At 44.1% G+C, this 24,485-nt stretch overlaps 1 protein-coding gene across 11 annotated transcripts in view; it reads right to left on the bottom strand.

Moving 5' to 3' along the window:
• Positions 1 to 6,742: 6,742 nt before the first annotated feature.
• FAM168A (family with sequence similarity 168 member A) overlaps positions 6,743 to 24,485 on the bottom strand; it is a 340,334-nt gene continuing 322,591 nt past the window's right edge. For all 11 annotated transcript variants that reach the window (XM_039539011.1, XM_039539026.1, XM_039539015.1 and 8 more), the window contains 4 exons: positions 22,228 to 22,370; positions 11,227 to 11,401; positions 8,253 to 8,383; positions 6,743 to 6,898 (listed from right to left, as the gene is read on the bottom strand). In XM_039539011.1, the coding sequence (XP_039394945.1) occupies positions 8,271 to 8,383; positions 11,227 to 11,401; positions 22,228 to 22,370 (431 nt within the window). In that variant the 3' untranslated portion in view covers positions 6,743 to 6,898; positions 8,253 to 8,270. The remainder of the gene's footprint in view (positions 6,899 to 8,252; positions 8,384 to 11,226; positions 11,402 to 22,227; positions 22,371 to 24,485) is intronic.

The raw sequence follows: 24,485 nt of genomic DNA, 5'->3' as shown, positions 1-24,485 counted from the left end.
AAGGTTCTTTGACATTGATTTGGGCCAGCACAACTATTAATATGCATTTTTTCAAGTCTTGCATTACAGTACATGTCTTAAAGCAAAGGTATATAAGGGACTGGTTAATGGACATAACTGTAGCTTTGATAGTTATTTTCATTACAATGCTTTCATCTCGCCACCGTTTCCGTGGGATTTTAATCACTATATAATTTACAAGGTATCCTTTAAAGGTGAGAAAAACAGTCACAACAGAGGTAACATATCACCACAAAATGTGAATGCATTTTAACCCCTTCTGCACCGGTTCAACAATAACCCTCTTCCCAGTTAACTAGAGATGCAATCCATAGCCCTTTGGCCTGCTTGTCCCTCCACTCAACTGCTTTCAATCAAAATGAAATCTACATAAGCAGAGCTCCAGCAAAGATTCCGTGTGTTAAATACTGGATCCCAATTACTGCCGTTAACTCACACATGGGCCAGATTTTCAGATCCTTGCTCATGCCGAGTAGCGCCTTTCTTATCAATTAGTCCCACTGACTATTCAAGGAATAAGGCAATTCCCATTGTGAGTAAAGGTATCTGGGCCTCTATGCTAAAATTCTGTCCCATACCAGAATCCCACTCACAGAGCCTACCCTGCATCAGGCACTGACTTCAGTGAGAGCTTCACCCAAGTTAAGACTCAGTAAAGACTGAGACTCAGTGGCCCACAATGCCTCCTTTTTCCCTCCAAGGTGGACATATGACGACTGTATCTGAAACTCTAAGTCACCATAGTAGGCAGGCTCTTTCAGGCCAAATGAAAGTGTAATTCACAAAGACAGGGAATCAGCAGCCAGACTCCAGATCACTGCCACAGCCGTGACAGACCAAATGTGCTGGAAGGAAACCACTAAGCCTTAGACCACCAGACCACTCTATAGCAGGCAAGGACTTGCTTCTCTGCCACAAATGTTTCATGCAATCATCTCATTAAACTACTGCCAAAGTCCTAATCTCTGCATTTATTACAGGATCATACCACGTGAAAACACATTTCAATTAGTCCACCTGCACAGCCATTAGCTCTGTCTCCCTTCCCTAACTGCTGAAAATATATCTTCATTGTTGTGTGTTACTGGATGGTCTCTTGCTTTTCTATCTTTAATTGATTTAAACTAGGTCCCTCTTTCCAGCAATCAAATACAAGTACAAAAGGAACAGAACCACTGCAGAAGACTTGACTGCTTGCAGGAAGGAGGCCCCCTGCCTTCTGCTTTTACTAGCTTCGGAATGTTTCTTGGCCTTGTTATTTCCCAGATGCTTCTATTTAAAAAACGACAATGGAATATTTCTAGGATAACAGTTTACAGATGGGATCCGATACGGCAACAACCAGAAGTGTTATCATCCAAGCAGAGACCAGGCAAATGCAAATTAATCATCAGCCTACTGTAATTTCACTCCACAGCTAAACTCCTTTGATTTACTCAACAGATACAAAAATCTTCCAGGCACTGACAGCAAAACCCCATGGGTACTATTCGGTTTGGTACACCTGGACTGGAGTCAGTACTTGCATTCATGGCAGTTACTAGACTTCATCTTGCTCTGTGATTGAGCTGAAATGTCTTGATCTCCAGTAGAATTTAGGATTGCCACCTCAATCCGTCTAATTCCTATGTCTAAGATGCAGTATGGGTCTGTGTCCTCTGGGTTTTTTTGGCCTCCTGCAAATGGTTTACTACTTAGGAGGGGTCTTTTCAACCCTGCTATGGGAGGCCCTCATTCCAGCATCAAATGGGAACGCACCAGGTCACTTTCTGATCTCAGCGTTGCAGGTATAAATCCAGGGTAATTTCACGGCAGTTAATGGAGTAACTGTGAATTTACACCACTATATGTGAAGTGGGAATCAGGCCCCCTGGGTCTAGTGTTGCAACTGATCATAACATTATTGAAACTAAAATAGGGGTCACTAAAACTAAAATTTGTTGGCTGGAATTTAGCCCCTTTCTCTTATTTGAAAGTGAACTGGAATGAGGCTGGAGGGTGCCAGCCTGGAGACTCAGACCTCTCTCTATCCATCAGCCTGAGCAGCAGCAGTGACAGTGCGGGCTTCCCCCAGACTGCCCCCCACTAGTGTGCCTGAGTCATCTTCTGGAGCCCCTCTCGAAGGATGAACAGACAGCTCAGCCTCTCTCAGCCCTTCCAAAGCAGACGGCCAGCAAAGGTATTTGTTGGTGCTCCACAGGCAGTATTTAAAAACCGGCAAAGTGTGTGTGTGTGGGGGGGGGGAGGGCACCGCAGCAGAATCTATTGTCCTGGGAGTTAGGACAAAGCGACTTTGGAATTTGGTCTCTTGTTCATGATCTGAAATAGCCCAGGACTCTTCTGCAGAGTCACCTCTCCTGGCACTCTCCTAACCTTGGATGTCAGACACCAGGAAAATCCATCATGTGATAGGTCTGTTTTGCAATTTCCTTATTATACTGGGACCAATACACTCTTATGTTTGTCCTGCATGTTATGGAATCGCTAAACTGGATTTAGCCCCTTGCAGTTATTCTCACTGTAACTATCTAGTGCACCCACAATCATTGCTTATAAAGCTGGTGACAAATATCATCATATTTCAGCAAATAATCTTCCCCCATCTTCCAATATGCATCAATAAAAGGCAGTGACTTTCGTCACTCAGCAGCTAAGTCAAGTTTGTACTAAAAACTCTGGTGTCCAGAAGCTTCTTCTGTGCCTGGAGCTGCAGTGACCTATTCCGCAGCCCCTGCCTATCTGAGAGGGGGCGTGAGCTCTCTTGTCCTTTGCTCAGACTAGGGAAAGTTATTAAAGAACTGCATGGTAGCAGGGCTTCACTGGAGAGGCCAGTCAACTTGGGAACTGGAAATGGGCACAAGCCACAACATTTAGATCCAGATTTCGAACACTGTTGTGGGGTGAGTGGATCCAGAGTTTTAGCTGAGAACCATCGTTAAGGACAGAGGCTCTTTTGCAAAATTTGGTCCTGGGTTTGGATTCTGAACCTTCTTAAACATCAGGAGTGTTTACATCTGGGTCCCTCCTTATAAGCAATGACTGTTTCAGTGGCAAAATGGTTGTTATGAACCACTGCATACTTTAGCAGGCACTGCAATCCAACGTCCTGCAATGTACTAGTCAGAATAGAGCAATAAAACTCAACAGGAACAACTCTATAATGTGTACCTGTGTGTGACTGTTTAGGTTTGAGGTTCTTAAAATTCTAAATTAAACCCCGTCAGCAACTATACAATGTGGTGACTAATCAAAGGTATTCCCTCCCAGGCTGTATAGATTCTACATCTTTGCACTCCAATTGTGCTAACAGAGGTTTCTGCCCATGCACAACATGGTCAGATGGAACAGACCTGCTGTTAATCCAAGTGAAGAAAAAACACTCAACCAATCTCATTAATGGCAACACATCTCAGTATCTCTCTCTCCTCTTTATCTTTAGAGCCTTAGTCAGTAGTAATGGAAAGTAGGTCAGTTTTAGGCCTAAATTGCTTTCAAAACTTCAGCACTGCAATACAGAGCTTTGATTTGGGGTAGTTAAAAGTCCTTTGAACAAACAACTACGGTGGAGTTCTTTGTCAATCTAGAATGATTTCTCTATGCTCAATTAGGCACACTGAAGCTTTCAAACTCAAATTTAGTGTTTTCTCTCTTTTTAATAAAAATCTTAGTATTTTCTTTTTAGACATGAAAAGGGGGATTGTGACATTTTAGGGATCCTATCTTAACTGCTTAAAGAATTAACAGCGTATATTACATACAAACAGAACAATAGCTTCTGAGAGGGGTTTGTTTTGAAACATACTAGTTTACATAGCCCAAAGTGCGCTAACACAGCTCTTGAGACTGGCTAAATTCTAGTACCATCAAATTTACTAGCATAGTTTATTCTATGGTACATGTTCAGTGCAGCATGTTTAAACACGACTGACGGATGAACCTTGATATGTAGTCACTTCAATAGGAAACCTACAATATAGTGAGGGCAAAAGGGTATTTGAGTGCTCTTAAATCCCCCTGATATTTGCCTGGATTTAATTTCAGTGAGTTACAAACAGTTAAAGAATGAAGTACAGTAATTACGTCAGTTAAAACACACATTCCCCTTTAAGTACTAACCCTAAGACTGGACTTTGCAAAGCTACATAGGTTAACACTGAATATTTCCTTTTAAAATTTTTTTATTTTTCCTTTTTCTTTTTTACAAAATCAAAGTGCAACACAAAGTACCACACGGTATAAATTCTTATGAAATTTTGCTTCCCCACCCCCACGATTAGTTTAAAAATAAAAAATACAAGTGATTAAATGATGGTGTTCCGGCTTTGCCAGTTTGCTTGCTTTGGGGACAGGGAACGAGAATCGGAGTTTGACTCTTTTAAAGAGTTCCTTCCAAAATATAAACTCCTGGTTTAGAGTTGCTGACACACCATTAGTTCTGGTAAAAGACCAGGATAAAAAACCAACAACAAAACCAGCAGCAGAGAAAGCAGCCCTGACGCACCCCAGTTAAAACCAGGCTCCTGCAAAGTGCTGAGGTCCAGCAGCTCCCACTGACTTCACTGAGAGCTGCAGATGCTCAGCTGGAAAGTACTTTAGCACGGGCTTAACTTTAAACACAGGAGCAGCCCCACTGAGTTCAATGGAACTACTCCTGTGCTTAAGTGCTGAACTAGATTGGAGCCTCCCACTGCTGCGGAAAGCCTAGATCATTTTTTAAAACAAAGATTCCAGGATCTGGCATGTAGATGAACAGAATCTTTACCTGGGGGAAACCCCAAACAGGTTCTCCCTTGCAAATCACTCTCTTGTCACCCCTAGCTAAAGGTAAAGGTCCAGTGTATGCATGATCCAAGTCCCGCTGTTAGCACAGACTATCATTGGCCAACACCATTAATTTGGCTGGGAACCGAGTCCAGGCCTGCTGGCTGCACAAGAAATTATTCCCCATCAATACTTCTGTTAATTTGATTCTTTTAAAAAAAATGACTCTAGATTGGCCCACTACCATTGTACTGGAGGCCCAGAGAAATCAGAGCTGCAGACACGCCCTTGGGTGAATGGAGCTCTTTTGGCACAGCTTGAGAAAAACACACAACATTTTTCTCTACCAAAACTAAACAAAACACAGAACAACCCCTCCCCTGTCTTGTGTGCTGTGTTTTGGGATAAAATAAGTCATAGGTACCTTCCCCATCATTTCTAAATACTTGTATTCTTGCCTTCTTCCCTCCACAAAACTTTATTGCTCTACTCAGACACCTCACAAATAGCCAACAAAATGGAAACGACACAAGCTCTCCCTTTTGGTAATTCCAGGGTTAAAAAACCAGTGACTTGCTTACATCCCACTGGCTGTGCAAGCCTGTTGCCTTTAGTTTCTAAACCAAACTAAATGACTGATTGCCCTCATTTTTCCATCTCCTCCAGTTAAGTGCCTTTTAGCTAGTAAGGCAACAAATTTATTGCTATTGCTTCATGTTAGTCACCATATTTCCTATTCTTTTCTGTTCAAAGCAGTGTGACCTCTAGCACCCTGTATCATCCCATCCACCGGTGAATGCCTTTTAATGCTATTATTCTCTACAATGTAAGAAACTGTGTTCAGATAAAGCTCTCCCTGTGACTACTATGGAGTTAAATTGTATTCAAAGAAACAAGACCGGCACTCTGATTTACTGTTGTGATCTGCCCAGTGGTACAGTAGTTGAGCTCAATTAGCAATCAAAGTGACTGGAGACACTTTCACCTGCTTTAGAACCCAAGTTACATCATGATACAAATTGCACCCAAGTGAGTTTGAACTAAAAAAGGTCTTGATGTAGCCACCAACCTCACACTGGTGTCTCTGTGCCTGGAGTGGATGCAGGGCAAAGCAGACCTATATTCTCCCTAGCTCGACCTTAAACACTCTTCTCCACCAGCTTCTCCACCTCTCTTCCCAAATCATTGGCCCCTGGGGAGGCTTTTAGGACTAACCACTGGAAATCCCTTTGTTTCTTTTTACAACTGCCCAGCGTACATCTGTGTTAGCAAGTGAAAGGAACCGTGCTGTCTGTTACACAGTGAAATTAATAGGGACCGGCACAGGGGGTGACTTGTTTGCCCAAGAAGATCCAATTCCTACGGCAGTGTGTATCTCCCCTCCATCTCTCTGTTCTCATTGTATGGAGTATATTCCCCCAGTTTTAAAAAAAAGACAAACCCCTGGCGGTGAACAGTCTTTCTGTTTCCGAAGACAAGTGTGTGATGCTGCTAAGAAGGTTTATATTCCCTTAATCCTACAGAAGAAGGAATGAGGTCAGTATTTAAATGTGGAGAATGAATTATAGCCTACCACAACACCTATCTGGAAGACACCAATTTTCTTGTAATGTGTTATGGAAAATTAAATAATTTATATTATTAAGCAAACAAACGAAAAAAGAAACCAAACTGGAAGAAACTTGCCTACCAATGCTGTGCTTTTCACATAGTACCCTGAACATCAATCGCTCTTAACAGTCAAATAAAGCAGACTCTCGGCAACAACAAAAAGTAACCAACCAACCAGCCAACAGGGATCTTTGCACCACTGAACGGGGCACCATAGAAAAGTGAATATTCTGAGCTTTAAAATGAGAGGACCAAAGAGAGAACTTGGCTACTGCTCAGTGTCAGTATGTGGTGTGACACAATGTGGGTGGGACTGGGGGGAGAAGAGGGAAAAAACAGAGACAGAAGATTAGAAAAAGCAGCTTTTACAAAAACCACTAAAGAATGCATAAAGTGACCCTTGCACTTTTTGTTTTGTTCTTGCAAACAGACTTGGTGCTGTGGTACAGTTGCTCCAGCACCGATGTAAGACTTGAGTAGTTGCATACAATGTTTGACTCCAGATCTGTAAAACAAACAAATTAAAAGAAAAAGTTAGAAGCACGGATGCAGAAACAGACAGAGCTGGATTTTTCTTCCTCATATCATGTATTGTATACTTGATAGGTTTCACTGCTACAGTCTATAAACACTTTTTCCTTTGAATGGGTTTTCTATTGGATATAACGAGAGCAAACTTTGGCCTTCTAGCAGGGTCAGTGCATCTCACGATTGATTTTAAACACACACACACACACACACACACACACACTTAGAAATACTCAGTTGAGATGCTCTCAGCTAATTGTACTGTGTAACGATTATTCACAGAAAAGATTAGTCAGACATAATGTATTCTGTGAGGAGAGATTTGTTTAAGATAACTGCCCTCAGGATGAATTTGAGACACAAATGCATTCACCTCACCTGTGTGGCATGCAGGGAAATCTCAGAGCTCCATCTGCTGCTGTGAGAGGTGCTGCATGCTAATCGCGCAGGCTGGGCCAGCTATTCTCCGCACTCCCCCGTGGCTGCCTGGCAGCGCAAAGGGGATGGCTTAAATAGCCAGCTGGGTTTTCCAGGACCCTAAGAGTAATAGGAACCCAGTCCTGATGGGGGCCCCGTGAGTGCTACCACGATATATAAATGAACAACAGCAGGTAGCAAGAGATGCTTTCCCAATAAATAGCAGCAGACCAAAATTACATTTAGTGCCAGTGACGGTTGCGGCAGGACATATCCATCCAGCCAAAATCTTCAAAGCACGGAGGCCAGAAGTGAAAGGGAAAGACTTGTGCGTTCCTTTCCACCTTCATATTGCCAGCAACACTGTCACTAACGCACCCCAGGGCTCCGTAAGGCTTTCGCTGCCATCTCCTACAGAGACCCAAAAGCAAGATGTGCGCCAGGTTCCTCGAACTTGCACTCTAAAGCAAAACCTTACCAGGGACCTCACATGCTTTTGTATCAGTTCTCTCAAGAGATCAGCAAATCTGACTGGCATGTTGCACGCATTTGGGAAGTAATTGTGTCTTAACATTGCTGAGGTCACTGGTAAAGCTTTACATTAGAGTGCAGGCCTGACAAAGGTGGGTTAGGTATTGCTTGAACACCAGCTGAAGCACCTCCATTTTCATTACCCCATGCTATTCAGCTTTTTGGTGGCTCATGTTAGTAGGTTTTTCTGTATTTACAAAGGCATAAAGAAAGGAGAAAACCTGCAGTTCTGCAGCAAGGGGAAAGTAAATGCTATGCTGACTGCTACTGTTGGGACATGCAGCGTGTTCTACTATAGTGGTTTGATGTTTGCAGCTCACCTTTAAAGCCTACAATGAAGATTTTAAAAACCTCATGCACATTAGACATGTGTCAGCACTTACATGGATTGGCCATCACGTTTACCAATGTGGAGGTACATAGCTGTAGGTAGGGGCTCCTTGAGCCCTGTACGTTGGCACAGAAACTGGATGTGCTCCAATTGCAGTGTGTTGTGGAGTGGTCAACAGGGTTCCTGAAACAGGAAGGAGAGAGAGATGGCAGACCGCATTTAGAGTCAGGGTGGCTCTTCTGACTGAGGCAGGCTGCAGAGGCTCAGTGCGGCTGCACCTGAGCACAGAATGGCTCCTTGTTTGCCTACACACAGGGTATGTTTACACGGCAGCCGGAGGTGTAATTTCCAGCTCCGGTAGACATACGCGCTAGCTTTGGTCATACACTAAAAATGGAGTTGTAACCGTAGCAGCATAGGCAGCAGCACGGTGAGCTGCCCCCAAGTCACGACCCAGGCCCCTGTGGCTACCCTGCTATTTTCAGTCAAAGCCAATGCATGTACGTCGATCCAAGATGGAAATTACACCTCCAGCTCCAGTTCACACTTGCCCACAATCTCGGCTACTATTACGGAACTCATGTGTCTGGGCCAACGCTTAGAGATACTTTCTTGTTAATAGAGCATCTTTCATGTGCAAACTGCCAGAACTGAATATAGGTGTCTTCAGCTCCGTGACGGAGGATTTCATTTATCAGTTCGGTGACCACCACCTAACCTGGGAGCAAAAGCATAGCTTCAAACTGGCCCTTTCCTAGATCTTGATCTAACTGACAGCTGACACAGCTGCCCAGGGGAAGAAATGAGGGAGTGCTGAGAACCCGCATTTCTGACCATCAGGCCCTCATGAGAGGGAGGGAGAGTTGCCACAGATTAACACCCTCAGGACTTTACAGCATTCTGCTGGCTAAGTTTTGTGATAAGGACGCCTGAAGCTGAACAGATATGCACCTTCAGCTCACGTATCACAGTGTCCACAGAGCATTGTGCCACAGATACTATATCTGAGGGGAAAACATACTACAAGCTGCCTTTATTCTTCTTTAACTCTTCCAAACATTACTGGGCTAGTGAGGACTCAATCCCAGGCATTTTGCTCAAGTAGGCAATGTTAGATAAAACAGTGAACAGAATAAAGCTTTTTAATGAACCTCTTCAAAACTCTGAATTCATTTAGGCTTAACATATCTGCATACACTCAATTCTTCTACTTGCTTCCTTTCTCAGGTTTTCCCCATTCCCAGAGGCATATAAAAAGCAGCCTTTTGCAGCCTGGCAAAGATGATGGAAGAAGTTACAACAACAGACACAACAAAAATTTGAAGTACATAAACTCCAAGGAGGCTAAATGACAAGGGAAGTTTTAACTAAAAGTGATGGGATGAAGTTTAGTCTATCAGGGCAAATTAACTCATGATAAGGTTTATCAGACTGGGCATTACCTCCCACAGAAAGAGGGGGAAGGTCAATTGTTTGAGTTACTTAGAGCATTGGCGAATATTGTGTAGGGAACCAAGCTATGTCAGCAGGCATCGAGGATGGACTGGATGTTCTATTAGGTCTCTTCCACCTCTAATTTCTATGAAGTCCATTAGTCCATTGTTGCTAACACATCAATAGTTCTGAAGGCTTTCAAAATAGCACTTTCACACAGCCTTTGGACTATGTGTGATGTGAGGTGCAGAATATAATTCAAGACTGTTTTGTTCTAAGTGTCATCTTGATGTTCAGTATGACTATTTAAAACAATTATGCCCATAGAACTTTTTCATTGTACAATCATTAAAAACTGGACACTGACCACATGGAGCAATTACATTTCCTTCCCAATGTAAGTGTGGGGAATACTACACGTACCGCAGGAAAGAGAACTGTCCATTTGAATGGTGCCTGCTGCACACAGACTGTGGCATTGCCATTCGTGACAGAGATTCCCATAACAAATAGCTATTTTTGATTCACAGATTACTAGAGCAAGCGAAGAAGACATGCAGTATATTGCTGTGAATTTTTAGCTATGACAGTCTTTAAAAATCCTGCTGCACAATTCAAGGAGCAATACTGACAATTGTTTTTTTGAATATCAGCTAAGGACAGAAATATAAACTTTAGTGCAAATAAAAAGATTCTTTGTCCTTTGTTTTAGGTGATATCTATTAATCTGCTTTTATCAGGATTTAAATATTGAGCAAAAATCACATATAATTTGGGAATTATATATATGCCAACATTAATGTTTCTGTTGTCAAAATATTTAATACTAACATCTTCAACAATGTTATAAGTACCTCATAAAAGGAACTTGAGGGTAAGATCACAGTGTTGCGAATTAGGAATGAAGCTGCTTATTATATTGCTCCTGGAACAGATGGAACAGAGTAGGAATAATACACCTACAGTCTTAAGAATGTGTCCCTAAAGGGTGAGCCAATTGGAGGGTCTACTTTGTTATCTTTGAAAATGTGAATGTTAAACCGCTACTAGGAGCAAATGGATTGAACCTTTGTTTAAAAAGGCATTGAGGTTGGCAGATAAAGCCACATTTAGCTTCCCTTTTAGTGCAGGAAAAACTCATTATGTTTGTGGCAAGCACTTGTGCACAATTAGCTATGGAAATTAGGGACAATAAAATGCAGTTTGCACTGGGTGCTTTCTTAATTTAATCTCTGAAATAACTTTGAGGGTTATTGGCCAGATTTCAGAAGTAATCATTTATAAACTGGTTTCGAAATTACTTTCTTGCAATGTGCTATATTACATCAACATTTAAAGACTGATTCTGCTAAGTTTATTCAGGCAAATTCTTAATGTGCACAATAAGGGGTAAAGACCGCAGAGACAGACACTGAATTTAAAATGGACAAATATTTATGTGCTGGCATCTTTCTGATGTACAGAGATTTTATTTCTCATGGCACAATCAGCTACAAAAGTCCCACCATTACATCACAACAATAGAGCTGCATTATTTGTGCAGATATTCTGAGGGATCCCCTTACTGGCCATATTCAAGAGTTAATTCTCACCTGCTGACATTGCCATGGTGGTGCCAGCAACCATTCCCATGGCCACACCATTAGTCCTAGGTGCAGCAACAGGGGCTGGATAGATAGCAGATGGAATGCTGTTTGGCTGAACCACGGTGGTGTGATGGATGACGTGAGGCTGTGCCGCATACACAGGCTGTGTATAATAAGCTCCCTGTTGGAAAGAATAAATAGGAAAATCTTTTCAGTTTGACTGAAAGCACAAGTCCTGATGGAAAGACAATCTCCGAGTTCGTTACTTTACTTCAAGATGATCGCAGACTCTGCATGCCCTAGATATCAGTCTGATAACACATGCTGTATTGTCAGCACGAATTACCCCAACACAACCATTTGGGCTTAAATCATGATTATTTATTGTGCACCTGTGACACTGGCAGACCAGGTGCCAGCTCACGCCAAGGTCTCCATGTCTCAACTGAAGACTGACAATACATAGCTGGAATCAGCTTGGCTCCTCCATGTGTTAGGACTATTAAAATAAGGTTTAGGATTATAAGAATGTGTTTACTGTTTAGACTTTACTGGATTGCTGCATACATTAATCTCACTTGTAACATTTCTATCCCACATTGTAAGGTAATATTTGAGCATTTGTACTGCGAGCCCCTGTGGCTGTGTAAATCACCAGACAGGAAAGAGACATTAATTCATGTGAAGTGCTGGTCTCCAACACACGGTGTTATGCTCTGCCCAACAGGGAAGGTCCATAGACACCAGGTGGACTATTGTGGAACATTAAAAAGGACAAAAGACTTTTTTTTGTTTTGCCCCCTCCTTGTGAAGATGAATCATGCAAGTGAATTCCTCCCATCAGCTGAGTTTGCAGCAGTGGTGTAGCTAGGAGTGGAAATTTGGGTGGGCCCCGACTTTTGGGTGGATGGGAAATGACAGATTGTGTTAGAGCAGCTTCTGCCCCCATACCACGCCCTTTTCCTAGCCCCGGTGTCCCCAGACACCTGCCGAGTTGGGCACGGGCATGGGGCAGCTCCGAAAATGGCATGGCAGAACTGCTGGAGTGTAGCTTTCTGAAGGGCGGGCGTGTAGCTCCGTCCTGGATTGCAGGTGCCAGAGTGATGGGCCTTGATGCTAAGTGGCCCATCCATTGCTACGCCCCTGGTTTGCAGCTAAGAGCATAAGTGAGGAAGGGGATAAAAATCTCTAAAAAGCAGAAACTGAATTTCTATGCTGCTTGGACTGCGCAGGACAAGGTATCTAGGCATAAGCAAGAGATCCCCAATTGCATAGTCTGGAATCGTCTACTTTTTGAAATTTAAGATTGTAACTAATTTGTGTATATATGTTTACCTGCTTTAACCTTGTAAATAACTCTCATTTCCTTTTCCTATTTAATAAATCTTTATATAGTTTATTACAGATTGGCTACAATGATTGTCTTTGGTGTGAGATCTAAGGTGCACTTCACCTGGAGTGAGTGACTGGTCCTTTGGGACTGGGAATAAGCTGAACATTGCTGTGATTCTTGGTGTAAGGGCCATCTATCACAAAGACAAGCTTATCTGGGTGGTGAGACAGATGGGAGTATCCAACAGGACCGTCTGTGACTCACATTAAGGCTGCTAAAGTTCCTGAAGAGTTTACACTTGGTAAATGGTTGGTGAAATCTAAGAGAACTCACCACCAATCTGGGGTTTGTGCCCTGGTTTTTAACCATCTGCCCTGAGGTTGGAACTCATGCTTTTGAGTCACAGAAGAGAGCACATCGTCATCATCAACATACTTGATGCTGTAGCTAGGAGAAGATATGTAACCCACCCCAGTGGGGCCACAATCTAATGCCCAGTACAACACAATATGGAATACACTGGCTGACCAGGATAAAGGCCTCCTCTCTAAATGGAGTAGTTCTGTTATTGTGAAATGAACTCTTTGGCAGATTCTCACTGAAACACTTTTGTGCATGAAGCACTGGCAACAGCTCCCATTTCATCCATGTACAACTTCTTACTTTTTAAGCCTCCAGTCTTTTAAAAATTTTCCCCAGAACGTTTTTGACCAGCAAGTTGTTTTCCTATGACTTTGGCCCTTCTAATCTCCAAACAACATCTGCACTGAGCGGAGGTGTTCAGTTTACACACTGATATAGTACCCTTAAACCTCAAGGTCCTTTCCAGGGTGTCTGATCCTCCAAGCCCCTCACACCCAGCACTCTCTGTGGCTTCCCTGTGAGTGTCACTTGCCATAGGTGTGAATCTGGGCCTAGGGATTACTTCAGCCCAACTGAAGTCCAGCTACCTGTGGGGCAGAATATGGCGGCTCTTTAACCGAGAACAGCGAGACATTACAGCAATACATAATAAAATGGGACAGAAAGCGAACGCGAATGTCATCTCCCAGAGGTTATCAAATTGTGGCCCACACCGAGCCCTTGCAGGTGGTCCATATAGTGCTGGCTGTTATAAAGGTTTTGTCTGCATTAACACTTTCCCCACTGTTGGTCTCGCTCTACCCGTGGCCACAATGGCGAAAGCATTAGGGTAGACAGGACACAGATGTTTTTACCAGCATGTCATCTGCGGAGGGCTATAAAGCAGCTGCAAAACAATGAGCAGGAGCCATCTTAGCTGCCAGTATTTAGGGCTGCTGCTGTGAAATGATTCAAGTCCTGCAAGAGCCAAAAGATGAAATGTTAAGAGTTGCCCATGCAGATTGCCGAGAAGAATATACTGCATATGTACACATGCATTGAGCAGTAAGCGTGGTCAGTAGGTATTTTGTGTAGCTGCTACCTTACAAAATGAGTGACAAGTAAAAGAAAAGGAGGAACGCTCGACTTAATTTGGAGGAATGCTAAGGACCTAACTAGATGCAAAGAGAGATAAGGTAGCAGCTACACAAAAGGGAACATAATCTAGTTAGGGTTGTGAGTAGGCCTAAAGTGAGACTGAAAGAGTGGAAATGAAGGCTGCTGAAATTCAACAGAGCAGATTCTGGACCAAAGCGGTAGTGCTGGATGGAATAACACAATGGATGGAAAATGGTATGTGTCCAGAAAATAAACTGCATTAAATGTAAGTGGTTTAACGAAGAGAAACTGTAGATGGAGACATGTAAGAACAGTGCAATCAAAAATGTAAAACAAAGAGGGTTGGGAAGATTAGGGTGTGTAAAGAATGAAGAGAGATTTCATGAGAAGTCAGTGATAACCACTGGAGTACCTCTAACAAGGTCTGGTGCTGACAGAAGAAGGGGATAAACCTGGGCTATTAAATTAGCTCTTTCCCTCAGCATCCAGAAACGCTGATTGGACAAACGCTAGAAGCAGAAATATATTTCTCAAGGGAGGAGGAGGAAGTGCTAAGATAAATCAGGATCATGCCAAAGCAGGCGATTGTCTTCAACGGCTGATTTCTCAGAGAGAATGTCAAGGATCAAGTAGAATTCTACTCCAAATTCTGAAGGGGCTGGCACAACAGACATACTGGGAAATCACAGCACACTGACAGCCGTTCAGACATCACACCAGATTTATGTAACACACATACGAGAATATAATCACATGTATCGCAATTTAAATAAGGACTAAAGTTCAGCTGCGCAGTCTTCCTCAGAGAAGCCAAAGCAGCTAAAATACTGAAACACGCACAGTGTGCAGGATCCACTGTGCTTCCTATCGAACCAGACAATGAGGAGACTATTCGCTGATGTTTAAAACACGCAGGTGAATGCTGGACTAGAGAAGCTAATGTAACCAGAGAGGAAAGGATCTAGGAAATATCTGGGAACTATCTAGCTTTACCTTTGGTTTCAGCGGAGGGGAAGATACTGAGAATACTAACCCCATGAATGCCTGTTGTAATAACCGGGGTCTATCAGGCCTGCCCTGATTGTGAGCATAACTGTTGGAAAGTTGCTGAAGGTTCATAAAATATCACAATCACCCATAATAAAGAATGTTGACAAAAAAAGGTACAAAGGAAGACAGAAAGACAGACAATAAAAGAAGACAAACATTGAATTGGTCCAAACAAAAAGGTTTACTGATACCGCCAACTGACTGTGTTAAGACCGTGACTGGTAAACAAAAGATGGAATTGGAAACCTGGTACTTCAGATTTCAAGATATTGTGGGTTGCAGCTATTCTGCACATCACCTGTTTTTGGGGTCCTTAAAAGGGAAACTTTGGCGGGGGATAAAAATGTGGAGGACACTGCTGAACTGCAAACAGCCAGCTGTGCCATCCTGGCTCCCACCGGCACCGTCTTCTGGGATCCCAGGATCCACCAGCACACCGTTGGGCCTTCATCATCCTGATTCCGACAGGCATCCTGACCAGACTGGGCCAGAGAGAGGGAACCAATGACATTGTCACCGCCACTATTTTTCAGCAAAAACCTGAACAGCACCTGGAATGTGAGAGATTTGGGTTCCTACTCTCATCTCCTCCCTCCTTTGTCCTTTTCCTTCCCACCATACTACTACTCTTCCCTGTCTAGTCTCTTTTTTCCCTTTCTGTTTAATAAACGTATGGCTGAGCCGACCAAGACAACTATATCTTTTACAACACTACAGTGTGTCTCCGAGCAGTGAGGCAGCTAAAAGCAATGCCCTAAACTGCCTGATGCTGGTACAAGTCTTGGAGTGGCTGATAAGACCCTGTGCTGGGTCTGTGTTTTGCCAGTGGTGAGGCTGCAAGTGAGAGTCAACGCCAGAGACAGAAGTTGAATTTTTCTATCTTTGCTGTTATTTTCTCCCCTCTTTTGTGTGTGCGTTTGTCTTGTTTTGTTCTTCAGGGAAGCAGGACTGGATTTCCACAACAACAGCTGTAACCCAACTCAACTAACTTTTTCTCTTTTCCCCAAAACGGACAGTTATTATCACCTTTAATACCATCTAAAATCCTGACAAATGGTGACTTTCCCTATAAAAATTCAAGGGATGTTCGAATGAAAGCCTTATTTAATGCTTTATATTTCAAATGTTTAATTGTTTTCCCTCTTTGTATCTTTAATAAAAAGCTGAACAGACTTTGAATGGTGGTTGTTGCCATGGGGCTAAGCTGGCCCAGGTCTTGGTTCTCAAAACCTTGAACCATGTTTAACTATTCAGTGGTGTACAGTGACTGGGTCACAGAGACCCTCAAGGCCCATGGATTCCATCAAAATGAACACCACACTGCCCAATGGCAGAATTTTGTCGTAGCAAGAGACAGAGCCCAGCCATTCTTGAGAGCTAAGAATAGCCAGTACATGCTCAGAGAAACAAAGTATTTCCTAAGAAACATGGCAGAATTGTGTTCAGCTGTATCTAGTTTCTTACCCTCCCACCCCCCGCTTCACTATGGTACCTGAGCTGGGAAAGGTGGGAGTAAGTGAAGACTTGACAGGGATGGAATGGAAGATGGGAGGCAGTGGGCATAATTTACCTGGTCTCCAGCAAAGATCTTTTAAAAAAATTAAATAATAATTAATCACATCCATAAAGTGAACCCAGTTCAAAACACACTGTAGCCAGTGACCCAGATTGTGGCCAGCCTGTGTGTCTGCTCGGGCAGATAAGGCACTTCCCTCTTGCTCCCTTGTGCCAGCCATCCTATACTGCCGACAGCAGCATAGCAGGGGAGCTATATCCCCTCCCATGAAGGTGGGAGAAGAAGAAGGGAATGGGATGAGCCCACCGCTGCATCCACACCCCAAGGAGTGTGGGGTGCCAGGAACAGGGCTGGGATACATTACTTCCCCCGGCACCCGGAGCAGGCAGGGAAGCAGCTTATAACTCTCCAAGTGACAATCTGAATCCTCGTCCACCCTTAGCGTAGGGCAATTATGTGCCCCAAAGCCACAACTGGCCTCCAAGATACAGAAGTGGCACCAAAAAGGAAGTCCACTGAGTTACCTGCCAGGGCCTATATCATTATCAACCATCTAGCTACATGCACCAAACCCACAGGGGATCTTCAGTCTGTGGTAAAAATCAATCAATCAATCAGTGAAGACTCCATTAATGGCTTCACCACCAGCTCTGTTGGCAATGAGAAACTTGCAATTTAATCAGATCTCACATTCTAACTCTGTGTGGAGTCCACCTGACATCAGCAGGGGGAGAGGAATTTGGAATTTTCATAGATATGTTTAACAGTGACCTGCTAAGGGGAAAAAAAAGGTTTAGTATCTTTTCTCCACCTTCTTTATGATATAAGAAGGGATGAAAGTTTCATCATTTTGTAGTTCGTTTTTACTTTATTTATTTTTTTTTAGATCACAGGAAAAAATTGAGAATGTCAAGTTTGGTGTTTGCTGATTTTGCTTGGAGACTTGTTGGAGATCTCCATGTGTATTGTGAGTTCCCCAGAAGGGGTGGCTTGTTGAATCCTTAACAAAGACCATCCTTTCTTTAATTCCAAAGGCCTTATTTGCATTGGACTTTTAAACTGGTATTAAAAAACAAAGTTTAAAAGAGTCTGGCTAAAAACTCCTTTCCTTTCTCAACTGCTTGGCTTTCAGCCTTCTATGGTGTCATAATCCCACTAGTTTGCCCATCTCTACATAGCCTTCCAGGGTAGACAAGACCTGAATTTCTAATGCAAAAAGCAAGTCGATTTTAAAAAACAAAACAAAAAATCCCTCAACCTTTGAGGTCACCTTCATATATCAAAAACACAAAAGAGGAGACACGCTCCAATTCCCCACTCCCCTTTGCAGATCACCTTAACAAAAACATCCTTCTTTACTGTGAGGGGGACTGAGTACAATCCATGGATTTAATGCAGGCCATACAGAGATGATTACACTTAAGGTCAGTATGTTAGTACCGAGCCACTGGACTGAATACAAACACAGAGGGTAAGGCTGTGTACAGAAGCAATTTGGCAGATAGGGATGTCACTGGTGTAGTGCTATAGGCTGAGTGTTGGGAGAAATGTTGTTCTTTGTATGTCAGTAAGCAGGAAGAGTGGACGTAGGATAGCAGCATTCATGTGAGGATGATACACAGTTGGGAGCATGGGGTCACAATACCAAGAAGAATGACAGGGGGACAGGGACATATTATGTCTAAAATGGCTTATGTAAAAGTCAGTGTGAAGAAATAAAATGTTAGGATGTAAAAAAATGAGAAGAGAAGATGCCCTAGTTTCACTAAGTCACATACAAACACTAGGGGAGGTTGTCAGGCATCAGATTTTCCAAAGTGGCTAGTAACTTTGGGTGCCCAACTTGATTTTCAGAGGGTGGGTGATAAGCACTTTCTGACCATCGGGCCCCTTTAAGGTGTCCCAAGTCAGGCCCAGAAAATCACCAGTCACGTTGGAAAATCCCAGCCTGGATACATACGTGGAGGCAGTAGCACTGAATGAACACTGAGGAGTTTATTTGAGTTCCATAAAAAAGAAGTGGGGGAAGTGGGGGAAGTAGGATGAGTGTGTGTGTCTTGTCTACTGTGATAAAGTTCTATCCTTGACTCCGTGGGTCCAGCGTTTCCTGGCAGATTTCGCTAGCCTCAGAGGCTCACTGTGACCCTCCACGTAGCCCTTCTCTCCCTAGAGGCAAGGGTCACAGCTTATTGAGCCATTTTCATCATAAGCCAACAACGGAGGTGAGGAGAAGCTATCCCCCCTCGCACAGTCTCTGTTGTCTCCGAGTCTCAGTGATTAATCAGGGAGGGGGGGAGCCCGGGCCCACCCTCTACTCTGGGCTCCAGCCCAAGGACCCTAGAATTAGCAGCTATGGTAGCTGCCTTTTTGGAAAAAGGACGTGTACAATTCCCTGGGCCACTTCCCCACAGCAGCCCCCACTCAATATCTCCTTCACCCTTACCTCAGGGCCTCCTTCCTTACACCTGATATGGATTCATACTGCTTCATTCCTCCAACAACACAGCTCCCTCCTATAGCTCCTGGCACCTGCGCCTCACTGACTAACTGGGAGGCTTTTAACTAGTTCCAGCCAGCCCTTGACTGGCTTCAGGTGTCCCAATCAATCTAGCTATCTCCACTGCCTTCTAGAAGGATCTTAATTGGCCCCAGGTGTCTTGATTAACCTGGAGCAACTGCCATTTGGTTACCATGGTACCAGGGATTTGTTTAGCCTGGGGCTAACATACCTATTCCTCACTACTTTACTGTAGCCATCTGGCCTTGCCCCATCACACTACATAGGCTTTGTTCTGAAAAATGTGGCCCCAAGGCAGCTCCCAAGGAGATAGTGATGGTGGAGGCACTAGGGTAGACAAGGTCCAGTGGTCACCAATGTATGTGTTACTGGGTTGGGTCACCTCAGCCTGGCCCCCATTGGAGCTGACGCGGAACTAGCAATGATGGGGAAGATCAGAAACAAAGGCTAGCACAGACCGCCTTGGAATTGGAGAACCTGGAAGTCAGACATGTTGTTCTGGACGTACAGCCTGATGGGAGTGTAACCACTGACTTGGCATTTGATCAATTATACTACAAATACTGACTTCCCCCCGTTTCTCTCCTTCACCCTGCACAAATTCTTCCTCCATCCTAGCCAGCTGCTCTATTCCAGTTACAGTATTTTAGAAACCAGCAAATGGCCCCAGCTCCTTTATAGGGCAGAGTAATAAAGACCTCATTTCTACCGTCATACTTGTTGGTATTTGGTGATGGGAGAAAATCTGGAGAACTCTACAGCTCGGCCAACAGACAAGCAGCCTTGGTCTAACATACTAAAAAGAAAGCAGCCAGCCAGCCATGAAAAAGACCTTTAACATACACACTTCATCCATTCTGTGTTCACCACTGTACTAACACTGTGTAAATGCAAGAGAATTGAGTTCACATGTGGATAAAAATCATTAGTTTGGGCACCTCCTCGTCCTTGCCCTTTGCGGCTGCTGTGAGAGAGCTAAGGCAAGTTCTGCATTATGGTTGGACAGCAGCATGCTCTGCGGGTCACTCATTCTCGCCCTCACATGCACAGCTGGGGAGGGCACAACTCACTGATCCTAGGCTACAACTCCCTAACACTTTAAGAGCTGATTTTCAGTATTTTAAATCCCATGGGGCTGATTCAGATCTCATTTATCCCTGTGTAAACCTGGAGTAACTCCATTAACCACCGGAGTAAAACAGGTTGAAGTGATATCAGAATCAGGCCGTATCTTGTTCTGGTTCATCTTGTTGGCTTTAACTAGCTGCTATGGGGACAGAGCTAGGGTGCAGTGACTGGGCTTCTACTATGCACATTTGCTGAGCACACAATATGAAAGGTTGAAATTTAGCACAGGTGTGCTGATGAGGTTTGCACAGCATCTAGCTGTCCCTGAGGTCCTGCCCCCTACTTACCACTACATCTCTTCTGGGGGCAGAGTGGGGTGGTCAGGGCTTCCCTCATCCAGGAAGTGGGGGCTTCTTTTACAGCTTTCCTGGGCATTCAGAGAGGCCATAATTCTCCAGCCCTCTGTACTTAAAGGCCAGAAGGTCTTTGAGGAAAGGCGCTTAGACACAATGGTGACAGGCACCTTTGACAGAGAGGAGTCCCATGACAGCTGGTCAGAAAAATTCCAACACTACTTTTTTGTTGGAATTTGCCAGTTGGTTGAAATGGAAATGTTCTAAGGAGACTGTGCAATTTCGACGAAGCTCCCCCAGAAAGCAGGCAGGGCAGTTTTCAAAATCTGCCTGGTTTCTTGCCAGCTGGTCTCCATGGCTCCTTCAATGCACACCTGGTGGACTGCCTCTAAGTCAGAGACCGGAGGGCTTCTAGGGTCCCCAGGTCCCTTTCATGGAAAAATTCAAAATTCGGGATTTTCATTGTGAATTGGAACAAACCCAAATTTTGAAAAAGTGAAATCCTCCATGGAGCAGAATACTTGTCTCTGCCCAGCTTTGAGCCAACCAAGAACCAACAGCCCCTGTCCTGCTGCCAGCTGCTGTGATTCTGAGCAGGGTCAAGGGTTGCTCAACAGTGCTCAAAAACTACAGCAATAATAAGCAGTGAAGGAATTGTTGGACCTCAGCAATCTTACACAAAGGGTTATGGGGTGCACCACATGCTTCATTATGGGGCACTACAAGGGTTATGGTGTGCCAGTAACACAGCAGATAGCAGCAGGAGTTAGAACATTTTGCAGTCCACACTGGTCTGTTGAGAGGAGGCCATGCCACATCTTCGTCCCCTGAAATCCCTTTTAGGAGCACAGAGGCAGCAGTGTTGTCTGGCACCCCCAGAAGGATGTGCACAAGGATGGGGGAAGCAGCTACCCATTGCTCTGACAACTGAGGAGAGCCACAGAGGAAACACACAACCCAAGACAAAAAAAGGAGTAAAGCCACAGCTCCCTGGGGCACGTCTAACACTGAAGCAGGGTGTGTCAGGGACTGCTGAGAAAGGCAGGTGACTGAACAAGGGACGTAGGTTTCTGGGGAAAAGAGGGGAGGGATTCCTTGAAAGTGAATTGTCAAGAGCTGATTTGTTGCTGCTCCTTGTGCACCAGCCTGTTGGGTTTGGTTCTTAGTGCTCACTCAAACCAAAGCCTGATGGATGCATGCAGCATTAGCGAACACCTTTCACACTACCAAAAAGCCGCACAGGGCCAATGACCACAAGTGGTAAAGATCTCATCTAAAAGACAGCATCCTCCAGCAGCATAATGCTTCTTAGAATTAGAGTGGCTTGGTTCAGTACTGACTCAGGGCAGAGAGCACCACAGAGCAGTTCAATCCAATTCACTGACATGACAAGCTACACAAGTGTAAAAGACAACCCCAGCAGATATCATTCAGAAGTAGGTCCAGCCTGCTAGGCAGCACCACCAGCATCACTTCCTCCAACACCTACAGAAGGCTTTTCCTGGAGGTCTTCCACCCACATACTGACCAGGTCCAAGCTTATAGCTGTGGTTTGAAGTTTGCACAGATGGTGTAGATACAAGACAGAAACAGGTGAATTAACATAGTCTGAAACATCGTATCTACACCAGTAATATGTTCTCAGTTAGTTGGATGATCCACAATCTTTTACTGCTATTTTTTTTTCTGTAGTTTGCTAGACACGTACCTGGGCATACAGGTTCTGCTGTGGATAGGCACTTCTGATGGGGTACATAGCAGTTTGGTAAGGATTTGGAGATGGAGAATAGGGAGGTGGTGCATTGTTACTCTGGGTAGGTGGGACCTTGTATGGAGTCCCAGCGGTGTACCCTGTTAAAAGCAAAAACAGCTTGCGTTAGTGCCATGGTTTAAGCTTGCAGGAGACAGCTGCTGAGCAGGCTGACATGGCGCATTAGCAATTTAAACCATGCTGAGAACACCATTTTCACTCAGTGTTTAGAGTGCCATAAAAGATACACAGCCACTAGTGGTCCTATGGATGCAGAAGCCACTCATTATGAGTCTAGAGCAAATCACTGGCTCAGCACGAAGGACAATTTCCATATCAGCAAAGAATTAGGGGGGCTCCGAGTGATCTGCAGCTGTGTCAGCTATACGAGGCCACAATAAACCTAAATGCTCTTTGGGGCAGGGATGCTATCTAACATGTCCAGCTTCCAGCACAATGGGGCCCTGATCCTGACTGGAGCTTCAGGGTAATACAGTTACTAAATCATTATAATAGGTTCCATCTCTCAACGCCATTCCTTTGGGGCGCTTGGCCTGGAGAGACTGCACCAACGGCCAGGACAGCTGAGGTAAAACTCCTCCCTCTGAGTCAGTTTGGGGAGCAACATCGCGATGCTGGTTCCAGGCTGGAGACCGACAGATCTACTGACTGCCCAGCCACTGCGCTGGGATCCCATCAGCTGGAGGTCAGCCTCTTCCCGCTGACTACAGGGAACAATACCCTGTTTCTGGGACCATGGTGGAGGAAGGCACATGGGCTACATGTTAAAGGCATGTCTCCCTATTATTATTAAATGTTTCTGTTCCAGAAACCTCAACCCAGTCAGGGCCACCACTGTGCCTGGCACTGTACAAACACAATAAATGTCAGCGCTGGGCCAAAGGTGTGCAAGTTAAAGGGGATGTTACACTGCTGGCGATACACTGTTGTCCCATTAGGGGAGACATGGCTAGGGTCAGACTTTGATTTTTTTTAACCACCATGTCATTTTTATTAACTTGTTTGAGTCTGGCTATGATGCCATATAAGGATTTCTGAATGGTTCTGGAATGTGAACCCATTATGGGTCCCTAGAACAATAGGTTTCAGAACACGGGGACAGATTCCCCAAATCTGGGGCATGGAGGTGTACAGTACACCTCACTGTATGGCAGCTGAAGTCCTTGTGGGGTTTTTCTTTCCTTGGCTGGGGGAAGTTGGTGCAGGTAACAGGCTGAAAAATACGGCTCTAACATATCCACAGCTGTCCAAACAGTTAAATTTTCATGTCTTCAGAAGCATTCATGTGGTGTCATCCCTGGGAAATGCCAGCACTCACAGGGTTAAAAAACTGGGCATGACTTGAGGGGATGGCGTCAGAACTCAAAATGTCCTTCAAGACAATATATATATTTCAGTCTGGGAGCTTTTGTCCTCTCCCATTGTCTGCTGGATGGTTAAATCAATAATATAATTGTTGGGGATTCTAGATTGCACGAGACTATTTTAAGCGTTTATGCCACCAAGTAGTGACTGGAAAGCTTGTGATAACACTGCTGGAGAGGAAGGGCTGAATCTTTCCTGTCCTTCCCTAGCGCTGAACTTTTCAATGTGAACAATTAAGATGTCTGAAGGCTGTTGTGAACCCACTGCTCTAACCATTCATCTTCATTAAGATTTAGAAGCTCAAGGTGAACCCAGGCTGTGGCTTACGGTGACCAGACAGAAAATGTGAAAAATTGGGATGGGGGTGGGGGGTAATAGGAGCCGATTTAAGAAAAAGACCCAAAAATCGGGATTGTCCCTATAAAACTGGGACATCTGGTCACCCTACTGTGGCTACACAGCAGAGTTTAAACCTAGTAGTATTGACAGGGATCTTATTCTGACAAGCATGCTAATCAAACCATGCTACAGACTGATACCACTAGGTAACATACTCTAATCTAGGTTCATAACATGTTACTCAGAGAAAAATATCCTGTTCAACATTATGTTAGAGCTGGACTACGCAAACATAAATGGGTTCACACACTTCCAATGGTAACTAATCCTCAAACATCCTAACAAAAAAGGCAAGCAAAGCTTTGCAGAAGCAGGGGAAGGCAAGCAGCAGGGTGCAGCACAATGTCCTCTGTGGACGATACTATATGAACCCAAATAACTGGTTAGACATTAAAGTGATGAGCTGCCTTTTAATGCCTAAAATCAACAGA

Source organism: Mauremys reevesii, linkage group 1, assembly GCF_016161935.1.
Source record: "Mauremys reevesii isolate NIE-2019 linkage group 1, ASM1616193v1, whole genome shotgun sequence".
NCBI lineage: Eukaryota > Metazoa > Chordata > Testudines > Geoemydidae > Mauremys > Mauremys reevesii.
Note: the sequence above shows the minus strand (reverse complement) of the source record. Positions and strands in the feature narration are given on the sequence as shown.